At 40.8% G+C, this 23,709-nt stretch overlaps 1 protein-coding gene across 21 annotated transcripts in view; it reads right to left on the bottom strand.

Annotated features, from left to right (window-relative positions):
* The window catches only part of cacna1c (calcium channel, voltage-dependent, L type, alpha 1C subunit), a 137,260-nt gene that overhangs the window by 51,658 nt on the left and 61,893 nt on the right, over positions 1 to 23,709 (bottom strand). For all 21 annotated transcript variants that reach the window (XM_077499830.1, XM_077499832.1, XM_077499834.1 and 18 more), the window contains exon 4: positions 2,578 to 2,717. In XM_077499830.1, the coding sequence (XP_077355956.1) occupies positions 2,578 to 2,717 (140 nt within the window). The remainder of the gene's footprint in view (positions 1 to 2,577; positions 2,718 to 23,709) is intronic.

Raw genomic sequence — 23,709 nt, 5'->3', positions numbered from 1 at the left:
GTTTACGAGTAATTACTAAAGAAAGAAGATTATTATTTTTTTTTTAAACACCGTCAGAGTAATTTTTCCACCTGTTTTTCTGAATAATTCCATCCCTGTTTTTTGGAATATTTTTTTTTTATGACAGAAAAGAAAATTCATTAAAACAGAAAAAAATATTCAGAAAAACAGAAAAAAATACACTCAAAAAAAAAACAAAGCTCCCCCCCAAAAATTAGTCAGAAAAACAGGATTTTTTTTCCTCTCCTTTTTTCAAGTGAATGCAATACGCTTCGTACAAATGGGCCTCTGACACTGAAGAAAAATATATATTTTTTGTTTTTGTGCATAGCTAGCAAATAATGTGTGTGATGTACACGGAGAACTAGCTGCTACAAATAAAGATAACAAGCAAAAGTGAGTCCCCAATGAAAATGAAGGTTCCAGTATTGAAACTGTGTACATTTAGCAGAGCTAATGACCTCACCTCTAATCGCTCTCTCTCTAATTACCATACAATACCATTTTTTTTTTCTCCATCTGCATTTGCCTCAAAGGCCACTCAGTGCACATTAGTCATGGACAATTATCAATTAGTACTGATAAAATGACCACTTGAAAAGAGCACTTTGAATGCATCTCGGTGTCACTCTACCTGCCTCTCAATTAGACTCGCGCCAGCCTTTGACACAGTCTGCAAAAAGCCGCGTCAGGGATCCACTGATTTGCATTTTTGCTCTGACGTGGCATTAAAAAGACAATTACAGCCTTTGACTGCCTGCCTTCAAGCCTTGGCAGCAGTACAGACTCTTTCACCCATATGCTGACCGTTCCAGAGGGGGCACGCACTGTCATTTCTCATTTACGCGCGCGCACGCGGGCTGGCTGGCAGTTAAGACAACACTCATTCATATACACACGCACACACAGCGAAGTGATGCTGTCACAGATGAACATATCCTGGATATTTGCAGTGTGAGACATGCTGTTTTTGAATGACAGATTTTTATTTATTTATTTATTTATTTTACACCATTTTGTTCCATAGCCGATTTCATATGTCTGTAAAAATCATTTCGAGCCAAATAAGGCAATCTAACAATGTTATGCATGATGGGTTTTGTTCTGTGACACTCCTTGTTAAGGTACAAGTCAGCAAGCATACCCGGAGGAGCTGTTTCAAATATTTTGGTGACCTTTTTGAGGGAGGGACAAAATATTAGAAACAGGTTTTGGTGTAGCTATACATTATTGCAAACTACAATCCCAACCATAAACCTATTCACTGATCTTATTTTAGATTCCTTTAGATTCTCGCTGTGTTGGTGTCCCGAAAAGGGATTGAACCGATCAGATGAATACTCGAGTCAACTTTAGTGCGCCACATCGACGTTTAAAGTCGACTAAAATCGGCAATCGCATGTTACTCGTCATCCAATTGGCCAGTTTATACTGTTAACTTTTGCTAGTTTAGGCCAATTCAATCACTGCTAGACTTAAAAAAATCACACCAGTTGAACTGACTGGTGTGAGGGAGAGAGTGCACAAGTGCAAAGTGAAATTCCATTTTTGTCGTGAGTAATCGTTAGTTTATATATATGCCGGTTTGTTGAAATATATATTTTTTTACGTGAAAATGTCAGTGCTGCAAAAAAAATTTCCGGACCGCTGTACTGTGCTGAAATAATATCAATGACATCATCAACTTTGACTCCACTTTCACCCCATTTTAGTCAACCACAAAAACAAAAGAAAAAACAAAAGAAAAAAAAAAAGTCGTCCAACCAGTAGTTAGTACCTAATAAGTCCATTAAGTGTTTAGTGTCACATTCAAGGAATAATCTGCTGGTAGGAAACTAATTGGTGTTATTGATGTTTGCTCACCAGGGGCTAATTGGGGAGACCCGCTCTGTTGTCTGAAGGTGACCCCCCTGAAAAAAAAACTGACTGAAGTGCAATATTTCTTGATCCAAGGTCAGAGAAAGAACTCATCACTTGTACAGTTGAATGTGAGCGTGGCGCTTGTTGTGTAAGCGTGTCATCATAAAAGCCTCCATCCAGACACAGACAGAAAAAAGCCTCAGACAAGCAAACAGAAAGGCTAGATAACCGTCTAAGAGTTGTACAGGTTGTGTTTATGCCAGAGGCGCTGGCACCATGATGCTAGCCAACACGCACGCACGCACGCACGCACGCACGCGCGCACGCACGCGCGCACGCAGAGGCTTAGCAAGATGGGCTATAGTTGCTGAGTGGCAGATAAAGAAAAACAGAGCGCAGCTCTGCTATCAGCATCTAACAAGCTAATCAGTTTAAGGCTCACCAATCCACTGTAGGCCAAGGTTTAGTGCGGCTTTAAAACTTGATTCACTGTGAAAGATTACTTGACTGTTAGCTCTGGGTAACAGGCCTTTGTGACTCACTCGCGCTGCCATCGCAGGCTTTTGCCTCGCTAAAAGATGTCACACAGAGAAAGAAACTACTCCATTGTTGCAGCGGTCATGAGGTCACTGAGAATTTCACTTAAGAAATTATTTATTTAAAAAAAAAAAAAAAAAAAAGGGGAAAGAAAAAATAATCTGCTGTCTGCCGACTCACCCGACGACGACAATGATGAAGTCGAGCAGATTCCAACCGTTCCGCAGGTAGGCATTAGGGTGGAAGAGCAGGCCGTAGGCTATCACCTTCAGGAACGCCTCCACGGTGAAGATGATGAGGAATAAATACTCCACACGCTCCTGCAGAGAAGCACACATCATGTGTTTATTTAAATACATAAAGTGGTCCCTCGGTACTACGCGGTTAACTAAATGCAGATTCACTCTATTGTGGATTTTCATTTGTGACAGGAACTTTATCTAATGTAGGTTTACCTTGCTATGTTACAAGTTATCACTAGTGTTCTTAGTCTTTTTGCTATTGCTGATGATTTTTTTTCCCCTTTGAATTTAATTAACTTTGATAATTTGGGCTTTGGAGAGCTTTTACATGCTGTTGCATATTAACTCATTCACTTGCTGCCATTTTCATTGAAGCAACCCTCTTCGCTCCCGGTTGTTTTACTGGATTTTGACTGATTTTGCAAGGCCCACAGAATATTGTGTTCTATTGCTATTAAAACATGGAACCTACCAAAAGAAAGATGAGTCTCCTATTTCATCAGGAAAAAAAAAAATATATATATATATTTTTATCCGTTTTCCGTTTTGCAGCCATTAGCTTTAGAATAAAAATAAGTTTATCATTATTCACAAATCTGTTTAGAACTGTGGGGAAATCAACCTGTTTGCGACATGGCCTTGGTTGATCTCTTGTACTCTGCTGCCACCTGCTGGCCGTTTTTGTAATAACTACCATTGCTTCAACCGTTCTCTACAGTTCAGAGGCTGCATCAATGCTCTAGCATTTAAAAAAACAAAAAACAAAAAAACCCGTATAAATACGTCTTTGGAACACAACATTTAAAATAGAATGTATTTATACATTTTGGGGATTAAATGAGTTAATAAACATGACAAAAGCTATAGCTGGACCATATCCAGTCGAATTGAAATCCAATTGAATCAAATCGAATCGAGGTCTTACATTTTAAAATGGTCAAAAAATGCCAAAAAATGCGTGAAGGACTCCCAGACTATGGTAAATAAGATTATCTGGTCTCATGCGATGAAGACTGAATGTTTTTGTCTTTAATTCTAAGCGGCATGCATGGAGTAAACCAGACACTGCTCACCACCTGCCCAATACAATCCCCACAGTGAAACATGGTGGTGGCAGCATCATGCTCTTGGGTTGTTTTTCAGCTGCATGGACAGGACGACTGATTGGGTCTTCTAATGATGGCGGTACTTGGAGAGCTTTTTTTGGGACTTGGTGTAAACGTTTGAGAGCCAGCGGTGTGATGTAGAATTGAGTACACAATCAAAGCATCTTGATTATTTAACTAAAGAGTTACACTTCCTGCCTCAACAGCATGTGCACACAAACTTCAAGAGTTTTGCTTCTGACATTGTTGTCGTAGCAATGACCCGCAACTGAGGAGTGGGGTTGGGGGGTCTTGGGAAATGGCCCAAAACGGCCTTAACAGATCGAAAGGATTACATAATGTTACAATCATCATCATAAAAAAAGCACTTTTTTTTCTACACCTCATCATCTGTCACTTGATATAAATAATACGACAAAGCAACGAAAGCGGAACGAGGCTAGCGAATCAACAAGAAGCCGCGGTACACACGCTCTTTTTCCCGATTCATTTAAAAAAAAAACACAAAAATATCTGCTTTCATCCATCACTCTGTCCACATTGCCCCTTGTGTGTATCCCGGTGGTTTCCCATGGTCGCACGCTCGCGCCCAGCCACAGCTTTGGAACGCGGGGTCAAATGGATCTCAGCAGACTGCTGTGGGAGGAACCGGAGGAACCTGACGCTGGAGCTACAAACTGGCTGAACCTTGACCTCAGCTTCGTCAAGCATCTTGTGTCAGACATCACACAAAATGCAAAAATGGAACAACAATCTTTGAATTGTGCACAGATTTGCTCTTTTATACATTGAAATCCGTCAGTATACTCAACTCAACTTTATTTATAAAGCACTTTAAGAACAGATAATTCCCGTTAAATTTCATGCGCTCTAAGAAAAAAAAAATGCAACATTGGGATAGATACAGATGTGTTTGAAAGTTTACATACCCCAAGGGTAGGTAAACTTATAAGCACAACTGTAAATGTACAGAAGCTATATGTATATTGTCTCCAAAATTCACATGCACGTCTCTACTCATGTCAACTTCAACCTCTGAAAATATCAAAACAATTGCCACTGTATTTGGGATTTTTCTCACCACACAGTGCATTTTGTGACTTTCAAGCCCAAATGTAGGTCCATCCATCCATCAATTATATAACCACTTATTCATCATGAGGGTCGCGGGGTGCTGTCGCCTATCCTAGATGGCTTCGGGAAGTAGGCAGGGTACACCCTGAACTAGTTGCCAGCCAATCGCAGACAACTGTAGGGCTTTCTTTAAAAAAAATTCTGTCTTTTTTTTTAATGGGGATTTGCATATGAAAAGAACTAGTGGTATCGTATCTGTCTGTAAAAAAGTGGTATTGAGCATTTCTATTTTTAAGTATATAGAATAAATGGAAATTTAATATCTATCAATATATGTATCTATCTATCAATCAATCAATCTATCTATCTATCTATCTATCTATCTATCTATCTATCTATCTATCTATCTATCTATCTATCTATCTATCTCAGAGAAATGACAATTTTATTGGCTGACACTGAAAAATAATTTAAAGTACCAAATATGCCCAAATCAAGAGCATACTTGCAACGACACGGCTGATGAATTTCATTTGATAAGGACAGATTATGTGATGAAGTGTTTTTGTTCATTTGAAAGACGGCAACCTTGAAAGGCAATTGGAGATTTAAGTCTCAGTTGAGCTACTGTCAAATAAATAAAATAAATAAATTAAATTAATAAATAATTAAAATAAAAAGTCTGATTTGCATTGCAGTCTCATCCAGGTGAGAATTTTTACATTAAACACCTTTTCTTTATTTCTTTTTTTTTTTCTTGAAGCGTGTCACTTGCAGAGGGGTTCAATAATTGATAGTTTTATATTCATCGCTCTCCGCCACACAGCAAGCCGTCTAATTAATTACACACAAGGACGCACGCACGTGTTGTGTATCTGCCACTGACAGGCAGTCAGCATGGGGCTCAAACATCTTAAAAAACAAAAAACAAAACAAAAAAAAACGTGGTAGGAACAGCACATCACATGCACTTGTATCGCTCTCCTTCCGTTCTTGCGGCCTCGCAAAGGGCAAAATCAATAAAAGGGCGGGGGGGACTAATCTGGTTAGTGACGGGAAAGGAATGAGAGGGTTAAAGAGGCGAGGATAGATGGAGGAATTGAAGAGCGAGGAAAGCGGGCACGGCTGAAAGGTGAGCACGTCGTCTCAATCATTCGGTTAACTGCAATAGGTCAACTCAACCGCCAATCCGTCAGATCGGCCAATCGGATTACAGCATCGATATTCTATCTATGCCATCTTTTCCGTTCGCCTTAACCTTCTGCTTGAGTGCGTGCGAGACAGGATTAACCATTTTACAGTAAAGCCAAACATGAATGCATTTTTCCATCTAGTGTTCACAACAGGTGAGCATATTGTAGTTTTCAAAGTTGCCTCATTATTACTTACATGAGGACTTTTCATCCTCTGTTCTTGTTTTGTCTTGGTCAACATAATCCCCCCCGCCCCAAGTGTTCCCATCACATCTCTTTCTTTCTTCCTTGTTTTCACTCCCACTCTCTCGCTCAATCTTTCTTCCTGGGTGCCAACCACAAGTTACCATAGAGATGAAGATGGGTTCCCATGTTACCATGGAAACTGCGGGCTGCAGCCGCAGTTGCGCTTACACGCGCATGGGGATGACACTGATCAGCACTGTACCCAGGATACCCACATTGCATGGTCCTAATTGCTACTTCTCCGTCACATTTGTGTGTCCGGCGTAAGGCAAAACGGATTGAAAATTCAAAAGCGGATTCATCCAAGAGTAAATTTAAATGTAAAAACAATTATGAATAGAAAGAAATGGAAATAAAATATAGACTGAATAGATAAAATACAATTATAGTTAAACAAATTAAAATATATAGAAATAGAAATAAAAAATAATGAATAGAAAATTAATTTTAAAAATAAGATAAAGGAAATTACAAAATAATATAAAAATGTGCTCTTCAGGGGTCTGTATATAATATAGTGTCAATCCACTTCTTGCTTTTAATCCAAAAATAAAAAAAATAAAAAAATGGAAATAAAGTAAATACACAATAATCGTCAACCAACTTGTTTCTCTCATCCAATTGACCGCATGCTCGCATTCCACATGTGTTACCATTTCAATTAACAGACCTTAGCTCTGGAAAGCATTTCCATTTACAACGTTTGAATGTTTTCACTGATTTGGTTATTAATCCAGTATGTCAAGGCTTCTTAGCACAAATATTTCAAGCAGATATAATGGTTTACTTTTTCACAAAAAACCCCCGAGAAATTAAACTACAGTAATTGTAAAGAACAGGTGAAAATGTCAAGTTTATGACTTTAAAAAGTTGTTCTATTGGTTGAATGGTATGCTTGATTGCTTTTTGACTCGGATTTTAGGTATGATTATGTTGCTAAAGATGAAAGTTGATGTGCTGTTGTGTGTGCGGAGACGACCACTGAAACATTTGACCTTTAAATCACAGACTGATAAAGATTATGTCACTCGTCAAAAGTAGTTTCAACTGAGAATATATCTAATAGAAATCTTTCCTCTTTATTTCACAAAAAAAGGACAATAGGCAATACTTTCAGCACCACACTGAGGACGTTTTTTTACATCATCACATAATCTTCATTTATTCATCACGTCACTTTCTAACAAATCCCGCATTTGCACCCAAGCAAGCACACATGGGCCCTTCACGCTGGCTCCGCCTCTCCCAACCTCTCCCAGCAAAACAGACGGTAAATGCATTACCATTAAGCTTTTATTGTCTGGGATTAATTATTCATTAATTCACTGTCATTCGTGTGCTTTTCCTTTTCCTGTTCTGGGTTCGGGCGCCTGGAGCGCCAACGCACAACAGGGACAAATGTGGTCCCACAGCCACACAAGTGAGCTTTATTCAACCTGACCTGCTCGCTTTTATAGGGAAAATGAAGGACGGTGTAAAATAAACATTTCAAAGTGCCTGTAAATACAGGGAAACGTGTCAAAGGGGAGGACAATATTGAGAAATGTGCAGAGAAGGAACGACATAGGCGGAGGAAAAGGGAAAGAGCGTAACCACGTAATTGGTCTAAAAATAAAAGAACACAGCAGCATAAATCATCTCTTATAGACAGCTCGTGTGTGTGCATGCGTGTGAGAGGGAGCGAAAGAGAGAGAGAGAGAGAGAGAGAGAAAACCTTGAGAGACAAGAAAGGAGATGAGGCAGTAAAAGAAAGCTTGGAAGATAAACATTGAAGGTGAACGGGCGGACTTCAAGCGCTTTCCTTTGCGTTAGGTACAAGCACAGAAATACACGTGCGCGCACACCAACACGCAGGTGCAAATGAAGACAAAGTGAACTGGCACACAGACACTGTAGTGCATCAAGATGCTGCTTGCAAAAAGTGACAGCGTGAGATAGATTACTAGATCACCATATGTGACTGCATGTGTGTGCATGCTGCCATATTGCTCTGTTCAGGATTATCACCAGATTTCTTGATTTAATCATGTTCATGAAATGATTAATACATGTTAGATTTAAGTTAATGAAAACGCCAGCCCATGCAATATATTCCTTTTGAATCCTGTGCTCTTACGTCCATTACTTATTTTGAGGACATTCCTGAGGCTGACAAACTGCCATCTCACATTTGTACAGTGCAGTACAATAACTGCTTTTTTTTTCAAGCATACAGCAACTAAATGCATTCTGTAAAACCATAACTACTATAATGATAGGGAATTCAACCTTCTTTCACTGTAAGGCAGCTTGGCATCCTCCCTTCTGTCTCCCAATGCTTCATATCCTTCTCTCAGACACGCCTTTCCATATTTTTGACCATTTTGAACCCTCTTTTTCTTCTTCATTGCCATCCAAGCTTGAGGATTCGAGGAAAACGTCAAGCAAATGTCAAAAAAAGATTTGTAGCTCCAACAGTCCTTTCCTGAACTTAAGATTCTTAAGTAATCAGTAAACTTGCTGTTCTTAAGTTAAGAACAACAGGTTAGGGTGGCTCAGTGGTAGAGTGGCTGTCTTGCAACTGAGGTTGTTGGTTTGATCCCAGCGCAGTGTGATGGTATCAAAGATTCATGAACAAGGCAATGCAAGTATTTGTTCCAGAGTAATCAGTAGGAGAAATTAGTAGTCAAAATGCAAAGCACTTTGAGGGCATTGTAAGGTAGGAAAGTGCTTTATTACCATAGAAATAGCATTTTTTTTTTTTAAATGTAAATGTTTTGGTTATTTATTTATTTATTTTTTAATGTCAAAACTTTTTTTAACAGTAAAATTTTGGATTAAAAGGAACCCTGGCTGTCATGACAAGTTTGCTCTATATTATTTATTTGGTTGTTACTAACATAACTATGAGATTCATTTTTCAAAAGTCATTTCCAGTTTAATTCATTTTGTAGAAACTTTAGACGTACGCCGCCATTATTTACGTCGCAACGCGAGAACCACCGCCATTCTACGTCACTACGCATGGAATACGTTGCGACGTCAATAACAATGGCTGCGTAAAGTTTCTACAAAATGTATTAAACTGGAAATGATTTATGAAAAATGAATCTCAGTTATATTAGTAACAAACAAATAAATAATATAGAGCAAACTTGTCCTGACAGCCGGGGTTCCTTTTAATTACATTTTATAATTGTAAAATCATCAGTGTCAATACAATTTTTTACTGTAAATGTAGAAAATGTGTTACCGTAATTGAACGCTACACTTTCGGCAACCACAGCTGCTGGTATTTCACTGTAAAAACAGCATTTTTATTTATTTATTTATTTATTTACTTACAGTGCACCACTGTAATTATGCAATTTTGAACAGTAAAGAAATGGAGCTGAAAGTGTAACAATGACATCATTCATGTGTTTTTAAAGGGCCCAAAGTGTAACATTCTTGTGTTTTTGAGCTTGTTTTTCAAATAGAAAAAAAAGTTACACGTGGACAAGAAGGAGCTGCTGTGTGAATCCAAAGAAATCCTCCTTTTCTCTCACTACACGGTGAATTGTTGTTTTTGCCGCTATCACAGCCAAACATGCCCCTCTATCTCCTCCGAGAGCCCCGCAAAAAGCCCCGTGAATGAGTGTGTGCGCCTCTCTTCTCTTGTGTGTGCGTGCTGAGAATGACTCCATCATTTCTTCCTAGTTGATATCCAGTCAAGCGAAACCAAAGCCCGGCATCGTGAAAATAGAAAAGTAGAATGAGAAACATCTCGGGCACAGTGTGTATGCAGTGAATCCATATTGCTCCAAGAGTGTTACTGATGTAATCGCCGGCTCTGGTATCAAGCAATTAATTGCCACGTGCGCTTCGTTTGCTCGACATGCATTGATGAAATAACATTGACGAGCGTCTGCGCGGCTCCCCTCGTGATGGCACCATGACACCCAAACAGGATTAACTGCAAACACCCACTCCCCTGCTGTTGCCATAGTAGCACTGTTGAAAAACGGCGACCCACGCACTATAAAAAGACAATCCCAACTTCCAGAAAGCCGCAAGTTTATCTTACATGTTGAGGAAAGCGCGTATGAGCCGGGCTCATTCGAAGCCTCTTTCGACATATTTTCATCCTTTTCCCAAGGAAAGTCATTTATAAAGTGCATCGGAAAGATCTGTTTGTGTTGATTCCTCAGATGAAAAGACGACGGCCACCTCCAGCCTCCCCCTCACGCTCGGTGGGGGATGCGGCATGCGATTGCGGGGTTATGCCGCGGACAACGCATGCGCTCGTCATTAAGCATATGAAAGACACGGCGAAGCGCGTATACGTCCACAGTGACTCTCGAACCTGCTGGTCGTTACAGAATCATTGAGAGATCATTAGATACACCTGCATACCGTAACCCCGGGTTTTCACCGGTTGCGGTTGCGGTGCGGTTGCGGTGCGGTTGCGGTGCGGTCCGGCGACGCAAGCAATTAGATTCCATTCATTCGAATGGTGCAGTTTACACCGCTTGCGGGTGCGTTGCGTGTCGACTGCGGAAGGCCTGCGGCGTGCCGCAAGCCTTCCGCAAGGATAGACCTATTTTCTATTTTTGCCGGACGCCGCAGCGGTAGGCCTCCGGCAAATGGCAAGCTAGCACAAAACACATCGAGCGGGACAGGAAGACCGAGGCAGTTTCAAAATAAATTTCCGGTTACCTTTCAGAATAAAACACTCGCCAGCTCCTATTTCGCAAGTTTTTCAGCAAAACGTGACGTGGGCGTCGCCGGGCCATGTGCTCATTCACGGTTTAGACGCCAGCGAACATGGACGAGGAGAGGTTTATATTGGAGGTGGAAAACCACAAAATAATATATGACACGGCACATCCTTTTTATAAGGACTGTAATGTATTGTGAGTTTGATGTTCGCGATTGCTTGTTGTGCCCGTCTCGCTTGCCGTACTGAGCGGCAGCCGGACGGGGAAGACAGAAATAAAGAGTGGACCCGCACTGACCCGACTCTCGTTATTAATATACTTTACAAGGACAACCAAAAAAAAGGATGCTGCATGGAATCTCATAGCAGAAGAAGAAGAAAATGTTAAATCAAAAGAAGTCCACCTCTCGTTGTGAAATGCCACATGATCGCGCGCGCGCGGTCCCGCGAGACACGTTGGGAAGTGGGAGGCGACGGAGCTGCCGGACCGCAGCTGTGCGGAGCCGGTGTGGATTGACAAAAAAATTGACCCGTCCGGAGCACGCAGTCAAGACGCACCGCACCGCAACCGCACCGCAACCGCATCCAGTGAAAACCCGGGGTAATAAGATCTAATACAAGCGCTCTATCAGGTGAATTATTTGTCTTACTTTTTTTATTATTGTGATGGCGGTTTGCAATTGTGTATTGTACATGACTTTGGAGTCAGCCAGTCATCCAAAAACTCGGGTGGGAGGAGTTTGGTGAGGCCATGGAAATTTTCCTTGCAGCTTTAATTAAATTCTGATCTCCCATCCGGCGTCTCAGGTGGGGGAAGCAGAGCACCATTAACGCCGTTTGTAGAGGCTTGGGACATCGTGAGTTGGTGGCAATAGCCAGATTTATATTGTGATTCACTCAAGGGAGTTCTCTCCACAATATCAATCCGGGACTGCTCCATGATGATTTGGTCGGGAAAGGCGGGACATGCTGTACAATACTTTGAGCTCATTGGATGATGCGGCATTGTGAGAAAAAAACACACAAAAAAACACATGCCTGCTTTCAAATTGCTGCGGGAGTGACATCACGCAGCCGACACGTTCACCCGGCCCTGTTTGCGACACGCCACCCCCCGCGCAGCGATTGGCTGGAGGGGTGTAAACACCGTCTTTCCACAGAAACGGCCCGCTGTTTAAAAAACAAACACAAAATGGCAAAATACAGGCTGGGAGTGTGGGGGTTTAGGACAAAATCACCCCCACACGTGAAGAAAAGCCCAGATCTGTAAATTGAAAAGGAGTATGTTTGTTTAAATCCTGTATTTAAAAAGTGCATTTTCCTGAGTGAAACCGGCAGACTGTGCCTTTAACTAAAATAACCTTGAGACAGAGGGAAATCTGGGCTTCCTTGCTAAAACTGATGAACCCGATGACCTTGGATAAGCGGCAGAAAATTGATGGATGGAAGGAAGTTTAAATCAGTTCCAACCTTCACACCTTTGTCCGGATCTTACGCTTTCTTTTTTGCATGGTTCCCTCCCTGCCCTTGTGTGCATCCCACTTGTTTCTTTTGCTTTTTACAAGGGTCGCCAATCAATGTTTTCCTCGCCTTGTGTCTTCAACCAATGCCCTGAAAGTATTGGCCTGCTGGACTAATTCAATCTTTTCCCCTCCCCCTGTGTCTCTCACCTGAGTCCACAGCCCCGCCCCAGCAGTGCTGGGCCAGTCAAGTTGTAATCCTTGCCCTTGCGTCTCCGAGCCGTGCCTCCAAAGCCGCGCTCCCGCTGTTTGGCCAATCATTTCCTTCTACCTCGCATCTGTCTTGTCAGCACATTCCCACTTGCAATCATTTCCTCGCACTCCCTCGTGTGCTACTTGGCAGTTTGTCGTCCACCTGTTTCTCGTGTTTAAAAAAGCCGGTTTGAGTCCACCTGGCTTTTAGCACCCTCACTCCACACCGTGACAGAATGAGTGTGACTCGACGTAAAATGAAAGATGAGGCGAGGAGAGACACCCTCGGAACAGCAGCTGTCCTCGCATCCTCACTAAACGATACGCTGAGAGTTATGATTTGAACGTAGAAAATTTATGCTCGGTGAAAGCAAGATTTTTTATTTTTTTTTAAATTAAAAAAGCAATTTTGTAAAGTCAAAAAGGCTGTATTATTTTTGAATAAAAACATTATCCTTAAGTATTACTGTTTAAAAAAAAGAACTTCCAATAAAGTATTGTCAACATTTATTTATTTATTTTTTTGGTAAGCGGACTTGTCTGTGCCTGGTAAAAGTACCAAATAAAATAACTTGTACGGTAATCTAAATATGTGACATTTAAAACTGTCCACAATTTATTTGATAAACAAGTCATGTCATTTGATCATGTATGTTCTATTTTCATGATCTTAATGAATATTTTTCCTGTGCGCCTGAAACTGAAATTGCTGTCATTATAGGGTAACTTCCCCTTTTAGAAACACAATAATAATTTCAGTGATATCACAACCAGCATTTTGTCTTTTTTTTTTCAGTGGACAGACTACACTTGAGTTTCATAATTTTCCTATTATGTGGCTCATTGTATATTGTCCACTCTGTCATTGTGAAATATTTTATATCATGCAAAAATCCCTCAGAAATGACTTTTTTTTTTTTTAAAGGGTACACAGGAAGCTTTCTAACTAATCCATACTGTTTGTGCCATGTTTCAAAGATTTCAATATTCTTAATTCAAAAGGCAAGTGCAAGTCTCAGCAGGCCTTCAATTCATTGACTCACCAATTGTTTGCTCAGGCGGTGAGGTCAGGAACCGGGTTATGGATGTTGGGTAGTTTGAAGAGTTGATACATAAACAATACTAATCCTTTTGGCTTGAAATATTGCACGATATCAAACAACGGTCAAATAAGGCTAATAATAATAATACTTGAAAAACTTTAACCAGCTGAGAGGCCTGCCTGTAGCTTTTCTCCCCTCCCCCACACACATACCCAGAGCTAATGGCGGCCATCTTGCGTTTAACCTTTCACCCCAGCAGGAAGTGCACACATCTAAATGTAGTAGCTATACCTGGCCAGTGCGGGCATACTACACAAAATGCCACACTATGGTCACGACTTTAAAAACAAAGCAGAACTAACAAAAGGTACAACTTGTATACTTGCCGATTTCAATTTAACTAATCTTAACCTCTCTACGAAGTCAGCAACTTATTAATTTCGACTCCCTTTGGCGATAATGGCTCCAACACATACTAGCCTACTACGCGAATCTCCACAAGTACCGTATTTTCACGACTATAAGGCGCACCTAAAAGCCTTCAATTTTTTCAAAAGCTGACCCTGCGCCTCATAATCCAGTGCGCCTTATATTTGGATCAATATTGAGCCGCAACAGGTCTCGCTGTCAAGACGCTATCGGTGACCCTGCACGATCGGTGACGCGCATGCGCAGAAGATCCCGCCATCTTGGATCACTAACTAATACTAATACTTTACCTCACAATAATACAGCTGTTTATTCATTTTGGGAGTGAATGGAGCTGTCAGAAAACTGGTTTGTAATCTATTAATAAAGTTTGACTGACCTATCTGTTTTGTTGACATTCCCTTTAGCGCAGCACCATCTAATAGATGCATAACGTAACCACAGCCTCTACCATAGCACCTTATATATGGAAAAAGTTATATGTCATTCATTGAAGGTGCGCCTTATAGTGCGGAAAATACGGTAATAATCATAATAATCATAATAATATTTAATTTATAGTGCACCTTACATAATAAAAAGTGCAAATGTTCCCATGTGCCCATAAAATGCTTTCATTAACCAGAAATGTACACCCAATTAGCAACATTGTCTGTTGACAATTTGTTACAGCATAAAATCTACTTTATACAATGAATATGAAGTTAATGTTGATTCCTTTCACATGTTATGTAACCCCACTGGTCGTATTTATTAAATGTGTAACTGTGCACTTGTGTCTGCCATGAGCGACAATAGATCATAGCCTGTCATCATGCAGTTGGGCCAGACGGCAGTAGATCACAATGTGGCTGCAAGGACGTGTTTTATTTCTCTATTTCTTGGTCTCGCTCTCCTAATTGGTTTGTGTACTGTACCACTAACTTTAGTTGTTATTGTGACCATTACCATTTTTCTTTGCTAACTTTTTTTTTTCGTGTTTAAGTCGAAGGAATCACTTCCGTCTTGCCGTGCTTGTGTGCGTGTTTGTGTTTCCATGCCGCTCATTAACGTCCCACCCAGAGCTGTGATGTGTACCCCCCCACTGAGCCTGGCATGCTAGCCATCCTTGCGGCCCATCCCTGCCGTCATTATCTCGCTTTTGTTCGCCCACCGCTTATCTGTTGTCCGTCTAATAATCACAAGGTCTCTTTTCTTTTCTCATCTTGACCCTTCGGTTACAAAACACACACAGCAGACATTTGCATTTAACCGCAGAAGAAAAGATGCCCAGCAGTCGTTTCCGTCCATGGGGAGCACAGATGTGTGCTAATGGCTTGTTTCATAAGAGAGGACAAACTGTACTCGGCGTCACGGCACACGCACACAGAAAAGGGACACTTTCAAACATGACAAACGTACACGTGCAATCGAGATTCAGTATCATGGTCGTCCTTCACTGAGGACATGTCACTGACGGCAACAAATAACTCCGAGACGGTTGAAATTAATTGGAGAATGTATGGAAGGACACGAGGGACGAAGGATGAGGAGGATCCACAACGCCTCCAGATGCTCCATCGATTAATCTGGCCTTAAACGCGAGCATATTGTAAGCTCCACAAGTGCGCGCGCTCCTTCGCTATCCCGCCGCCTCACTTCCCTCTGGAGCGTGCCCATTAGTTCTGCTTGTTCGGGCTTCGATGGAGCCCGTCCCCCCACGCCGGTCCCCTCGGAGACTCAGCTGGAGCATCATCAATCTCCCGGAGGCCGGCAGAGAAAACTGACCCCGAGGAGCGATCCCTGCCCGGAACTAAAATGGCTGACATGGGGGCGGGAAGAAGAAGAAGAAGAAGGGGGGTGAAATGCGGGCGGTTAAAGGGATGAGAGGGTCGTCGTCGTGTGTCGGAGCAACGTCAGTTTAGCGAAAAGATTTTTCGCTCGAGCACAGTAAGGGGCAGTGAGGGTAATAAGAATTCAGGATTTAGAGGACAACATCCAATCCCCACAAACATGATTAAAAAAAGACCACACGAACACCAAAACAGGCAATTTGACATGAAAGCAGACTGTTGTACACAAACATTCTCTTGATATCAATTTGTATTGTTGCCGGGTAAAATTCATGGAGCCACATACACTACTAGTTGTTTTCAGAGTTATAGTGTGTTAATTTTGAGTTAATTTAATGTTCCTTTAATGCCATTAATTTTTCTAACGCACAATTAATGACCACCCTCTTACTTGGAAAGGCTGTACTGGGGGAATTACAGCCTCAGCAGACACACCTACATCAAAATGTTTGCAGTAATAAAATTTCATATTAATGCATGTATTTGTGGAGACGGTGCTCAAGCTGTATTTTACAATTTTAAAAATTTGCAGAATTTCACAAGTTACTTCATGTTCAAGGTTTGATAGCTCCAATATGAAGAAAAAAAATGCACTGACCTGTAACCGTCTTACAAATGCAATTATGCCATCTAGTGGCTTAAAAATGACCAACACAAATCCACTCGTTATTTTACAGTACAGTACATCTTTTTTTATTTTAACTAAATTTTATGTATTATTATGAAATTGCTGAATCAATTACTAAAAGAGGTAGCCATATTTCACTTTTATGTTAAGTGTATGAAAACTTCGAAAAAAATATTGTACATTTAGAACAGATACAATTTGGGATTAATCGTGAGTTAACTATTGAAGTCATGCGATTAATTACGATATATATAAAAATCAGGTATATAAATTATCAAGATACAAGTTCTGTTTCTTGGCTGTGTTGGAGCACTGGCTCACTTCAATATTTCATTGATGAACTGACAGGTAACATTTTTACTCCACCTGCTTCCCTCCTTGTTTCTCCATAAATGTCTTTTATGATGTCATCATTTCACACAACGCTCTGGACAGCATTTAAAAGAGCGACATTAGTCATTTTCCACATCGACGTGAGTGGAGAAACAGCTGCTTCTACTTCTGTCTCTCTTTACGCCGCTCTCATCCATCTGATAAAGAAGAGACGGTTACGAACTCAAGCCACACCATTTGAAAGGAAACGCACTCGGGGCAAGCGTTTATAATGCGAGTCCGAAGGCACTTTGACGTCAATTTCAAAGGACAGCAGAGGGCGGTACAGAGCAAAATGGAAGATTATTCTAATTCTTATTCCATGAACACAATATTAATAACAATACTGTGTTTAGACAGCGTCTATTTTTTCATATTCTCCTTTTTTCTTCTATTCTGTACTTTCTACATTTTATATTTTACAATACAATGCTATTTCCCTTTATTCCGGTTTCCAAGAGTTCACTGTCAACAATGTGTGTGTGTTCGTGGTAGGTGACAGGCTGCACGGCGTGCGACAAACAAGGCCTCCGGCGCCGTTGCAGGTTTGATCAATGAACACCATGACGTCAATTAATCACCCTTGAGGAGGTAATGGAGCCCATCGAAACAAACATCTATCTCCATGTTTTGCTTTCTGTTACGTGCTTGTCATACAACGCAAACGGCACCCGTTCTCCTCCTCCGCTTACAACTACTTATCGTGCCAAGACATGGGGTGGGGGTGGGGGGTGCAGCTGTTATATAAACAAAGTGACACAAGCATAGAATGGAAAGTTAATGAAGAATTTTTAATTGAACTGCCGTAGATGTCTAACATTTTGAGCCAAATAAACATTTCTCATACTACATTGAGAATAAGAAACATTACAATAAAAAAAGTAGAAGTGGTGTGAAAAGAGGTAGCAGGGGCGTGGTATCCACCACCCCCTATCTCAGGAAAAAAAATGAATCCAAAATTTCAATTTTTCAATACAGCCAGGCAACGTGAAACAGAATAATTTTTAAAATATTATAGCTGCAATATATATATATTTTTTTTTTGCAGAGGATCATTATAATGATCTGTCTACATGGGTTGTGCCACCATTTGTGTTCAAACACCGAACCTAATGCTCATCATTAGCCCGTCTGTGACGTTTTCATTGATAGGTTAAATTAAACTCGTCTGACCTCGAGTTACCAATGTAGCTCTCCCAAATCTCACTTGATTATATACAGTAGGTGTGCCTAATGAAGTGTACACTGAGTGTATGTCGGGCTGACCTCATTGTTATCACTTAGTGGCCACATGACTTCCTTGTGTCATCAAGTATTACAATTATTAGGTAAATCTGTCATCATGTCATACACTGGACAGTTTGTTAGGCACATCTGTGCAGAAATGAATGAATGTTTCGATCAAATGTGAGTACTATTACCTTCCGAAAGGCACAGCAGTCGTTTTGGGTTGTATTAGTCAGTTGCGCAACTCAAGTTGTGCCTGTGTGAACTTTCTGCAAGGTTCTATTATTAGACAGTAGGGAGCGTGCCGTAGCCATCTATGCACTTGCGTATCTAAACAATGGAGGCCTGTGATTTGTTTAAGCCAGTGCGGTGTGTACCTTAGAATAGACTCCGTGGACGTGCGCTGCGCTCGTGGGTGTTTGAGCACTTACAGACGCGAAGCTGCGCCCTTTGTGTTTGCTGATGCACTCAATATGCCGCCAGTATGTCAGATAACTCAACAAATAAGGCATTCCGCTATTTCCCAACCATTTAGTTAATTGCGTATTTTGCACACAGATGGCGCTTCAAATCTCTCTCCGACGGGTGAGAAGCAGTAGCCTGGGGAGTCATTATGAAAAACTGTAAATGCTGTTCCGTTCTCTTTCCCGCGGGAAAGTAGAAAGACCCCAGTTAGCACATGGCGCAGCCCGAGACGCGGGCGGGAGTTTGCCAACTTGAAAGTTTGCATCCACGTCACATGCTACTTGTTTGGCTCCATTGGCTGTGCATTTCGCAGCTACAACACTAATCCCCTATTGGTGCAAGGCTCCAGTGAAACCCAATATGAAAAAAATATTACAACTTGGCAACTTTTATTTTTAACCACACAGCATCTGGACTATTAGCTCACAGTACCATATCATTTGTTTTAAAAGAGTGCGGTTTCCATCTCCCCCATTTTTATTCAAAAATAAAACTCATGGGAAATGCTTGAAATTTTGGGGGAAAGGCCCAAAAGTGGCAATTTTTTTTTTCCTTCCAGTTGAAGGGGGTGCATTTTGATACATATGGAAAAAAAAGGAAAATGCAAATTTTAGCTGTGTAAAAAGGTTTTGCTAATAAACGATGAAAAGACATTGCACGTTTTGATCGGATATTACGTCAAGCGTACATCTGTAGTCACAAAAATATGGCAGACGATTAAGCAAGGGATGGTAAATCTTTTTGGAATTCATTAAAGAAGCAAATATGAATGCAATTTTAGATGAAAAACAGCAAAGAAGCATTATGGATTATGAAGAATTACAAAAGCAAACTCATGATGTCATCTCACAGCACAGTCACTTCTTTTCTTCTTTTTAAAATTACTGGTGGATCACATCGCTATGGTGTATATTGCCTATATATTGGAAACAGTCATAAGTCATATGTCCACTTTGTGCATTTTCAGTAAATTCACTTAAAAATGTTGAAACAGTTGGATGTAAACCAAGCTAATGACTTAGTTTTTACATTACATTTGTGTATCTAGCCTGGGAAGCCATTCCTGTCATTGACACTGTTAGGCTCAGTTCAAAACGAACCGGGCAATCAAATTTGTTTATTTTCTGTGATGTCTTCATGACGTTGGTCAAAGTGTCAAAGGTCAGTGTCCGGAAGACGTATCATATACAAAAACGAGTTATTTATAAATTTTATATATATTTTTTTTAAATGTATTTTTTAAAATTATTTTATTTATTATTATTTTATTATTAATATTTATTAGGGGTGTTAAAAAAAATCAATTCGGCAATATATCGCGATACTACAGCACGCAATTCTCGAATCGATTCAATAGGCAACCGAATCGATTCTTTAATGTCCATTTTTGATGGAAAAATGTTCAACAAAATTTCTAACTTTCACACCTTAAGCATGGAAGAATGTTATATTAATGGAGCATTAAGCCTTAATATTTTATTTCAATGCTGTTCTAACATGAAAAAGGTTACAACCTGTTTGTTAAATACAGTGGCTCACAGTTATAAAACTGAAGTTTCAGATCAATAAATAAATACATTTTCATGGTATTTTCAAAATTTGAGTAAAAAAAAAAAATCGCAACAATCGACTTGTAAATTTATATCGTGATTAATCGCTATCGAATCGAATCGTGACCGATGAATCGTGATTCGGATCGAATCGTCAGGTACTAGGCAATTCACACCCCTAAAATTTATTATTATTGCACTTTGCTGTGATATATTTTTTGTGAACGTCACTCTTTGACGGCGGAAGTCCATTCAAAACGGCGCGCGGTAGAGACAATAGTTTTGTTTCCTTCAGCATGGTGGCCCTCTTACGTTGGCCGCCTAACTTGAACACAATGATTTCTCTCGGCTTTTTCACGTTACTTTCTGTCTCTACTGTACGGCGAAAATGCCACAGATAAGACTGGAAGAAGTGCTTCATGCTCATTTCAATTGTAAAAATGTGACGCGTCTTCCACTCTCTGCTGATTGGTTCTTTTCACTGTCTGGTGATGTTTGCAATGCGCTCGATGGCGACTGTGTCCAGACTCACTCACTGGTACAGCGATGAGTCTGGTTTCCACTTTCCAAGCTAGTTTTTCTCCACTGCTAATAAAAGATAAGAGAGTAAATGATTGCAGCTGTGGTAGCACATTCATTAGCACGCCTGCTTCCTCTTCCGTCTCCTCTTCTTCTTCCTCTTCTTCTGAGGTCTACATTGGTTTTTTTAAATAGCAGTTTTACAATGCTTTTGCATGTGTTTGGAGTTCATACTGCTACAGGCAGCTATGTGACATGTACCCGGAAGAGCAGGAGGAGAGAAGCGAGTCACATTGAACTACTGGCAAAGGTAAAAATACGCACAAAAATCATACCTGATGCTATTTTGACAATGCTCTGAATCATTTCATGGCAGCCCCTGCAAATGCTCTCCAGTCATTTGACGTAAAGGAAATACAAAAGCACGTCTGGGTTTGGTCAGCAATCTGAGCCATGATTGGTCGTTACTCATTTCCTCAGCACAGATGATGTCATTTCATTCGACAGCAAGTGGCAAAATTGTTTTTTAAAAGGTATTAATTGTTCATGAAAAATAATGAAGTTATCACATTCGTTATCGATAAAATACGATCTTATTTTACTGTTGAAAATGGCTGAATGAGTCAAGTCTCCCTTTAAAATTAACTAGTAAACACAAACTAGAGCTTTAACACACTGCCGAACATGCACAGCCTAACGACACATGTAGAGGACATGAAAACAGCTTATGTTGGTCGGCGTAAAAGTGAACAAAAGTTTCAACCGAGCATTGCTGGATCACTCAGACTCCTTATGGCCAAAATAAAAAAAATGCAGATGGTGGTTGGATAATACTGAAGTGGTCAAGTCTTGTTTGGCCACGATAAACAATCGTGGAGGTTATTTTGCCGTGACCTGCAACTCGCCACTTTGTTGACGTGACTTTGCAATGCTAACTGCTAAGCTAAAAGTTCTTGTGAGGTGTGAGGGCGTGTACGTTGTGACTAAATATAAAGTACACATGTTGTTCATCCCCTTGTAAATGTCTACAAGCAATCACGGTATTCAACGGCAGGCCAAGAATTTATCGCTTCTCTGATTGACCAATCAGAGACATTCACAGCATAACACTCGCAAGGGAGTTGCCGCACACAGCAAAATACCCACTGCCGAAACAATCACGAGGAAACCCCCCCCAAAACAAAACAGTTTCCAACATATTTCCCTGCAATGTGCAAAGCATGACGTCACAAACTGGCTGCTACCAAATCATCGGTGAAGTTTTTCTGCCTCTACGACATGAGGATGAATCATACAGGAGAAAATATTGGAAGTGCACAAACCGGTATGATGTCCACTGTTTTCTTAGCATTTATTCATTAAGCTTCAAGCAGTTATGCTCAAGGACACTTCGACATGGTCATCAGGAGAAAGGATCAAACCCACAACCTCACAGATGGGAGACAACCACTCTACCACTGAGCCATGCCGCCCACATGGTTAACATTTTTTCAAGTTAGGTTTCACAGTCTTAGTCAAAATTCACTTCTTTTTTTTTTTCCTTGTAACACCAAATTCTCATTTTTCTGTTTAATTACAGTTTATATTAAATCTTCCTAAGATAAGTAAAGATTTTACAGTCTTTGTCAATAAGCCTGTGAGAACTAAGCCAACACCATCCTTGATGTTGGTGGTAAAGAGGAGACGCATATACTGCCAAGCGAGGAGGAAGAGCAAAGGGATATAGAGTGAGATATTTTTAATAAAGTTATCTAAAATTGTCCCACCTCTGCCTCACATCGACCCACATTCCAGCTCCCACAGAGCACACTGAGGAGGAGGAAAAGGAGAGTAACATCTCTGTCCATCACAGCAATTCCACTTTCTCAATGCAACAGGGATCCAAGTTCTCCTTATACTTCACAAAAAGACTTTTGGTTTCGAATATTTTGTCATGTTTCACTTTTACATCTTCATAGTGCAAAACAAAGATAATGTAATGCAAAGTCATGCTGCTGAACCGTACACTGTCACTGACATTTAACCATCTGCTCACTTGTGTAACTCTACTCTGTGTGTGCTTCATCCCTGGCTGTTCAAATGCTGGCGACATGTGACGGAATAAAGCTGTGATGTAGAGCCCGAATGCATCTTTTTAATTAGATAAAGTAATGAAGTGACTCCCGGTAAAGGCCCATATTCCTATATTGATCTCCCTCATTAAATCCATAGCCTCCTCAAAGGAGCGTAGATAAGAGGCTCCTCCGAAAAAGGATTTGAAAGCTTTGAGATAATTGAGATGTGAATTGTGCAAAGCGGGCAACACTGCTATATTTTTCTCTCTCTAATGAATTCACCATTTAGGCCCACTTGACATCAGAGTTTTTAGTTCTGTGATGATTCGCGCATGGGCGCAATCGTGACCGGTGGGAGGCAGAATGATCAGGATCAATAAAAGCGGCCATCGTTCTGTCTTCATGTGGGATGGCGCGTGAATGCACGTAAAAAAAGCTACAGTCTAGCAAAGTCAACACGTTTCCACAGCAGATTCTCAGTGGTGCGTTCATGGACACTCAAACATTTGAGATTTATGCTGAGACTGTGTTGTACCGAGAAGTAAATGTCAATGAACCAAGTACTGGTTCAAAATTCTGCCGCTTGTCTTTTAACTGGTTCACGTAAGAGCAGGGGTCACCAACTCCTGCATTAAAGAGGGCACATGAAGAGGAGTAACAAATGATCATACAGAGAGGCGTTTATAATATTCTGAAATTCTTGCATAACTAAACTAACTGATCAGATCATTGCCTGCTGTAACGTCTCATTTCCTATCCCAATACTTACAACCATCAGGTGTGCGTGCACCTCAGCGACCTCCCTTCCCCTGCACCCCTGCACTCTCCCGCTCCTGGGAGGTGACCCAGATTCCCATGATCCAATGCGGCTGCTGCCGCTGCCTACTGCGACTGCCTGCCGCCGCTGTGTCGTTGCCGTAGCGATATTGCCGGGCCCTTTCA

This window comes from Festucalex cinctus, chromosome 16, assembly GCF_051991245.1.
Source record: "Festucalex cinctus isolate MCC-2025b chromosome 16, RoL_Fcin_1.0, whole genome shotgun sequence".
Classification (NCBI taxonomy): Eukaryota; Metazoa; Chordata; class Actinopteri; order Syngnathiformes; family Syngnathidae; genus Festucalex; species Festucalex cinctus.
Note: the sequence above shows the minus strand (reverse complement) of the source record. Positions and strands in the feature narration are given on the sequence as shown.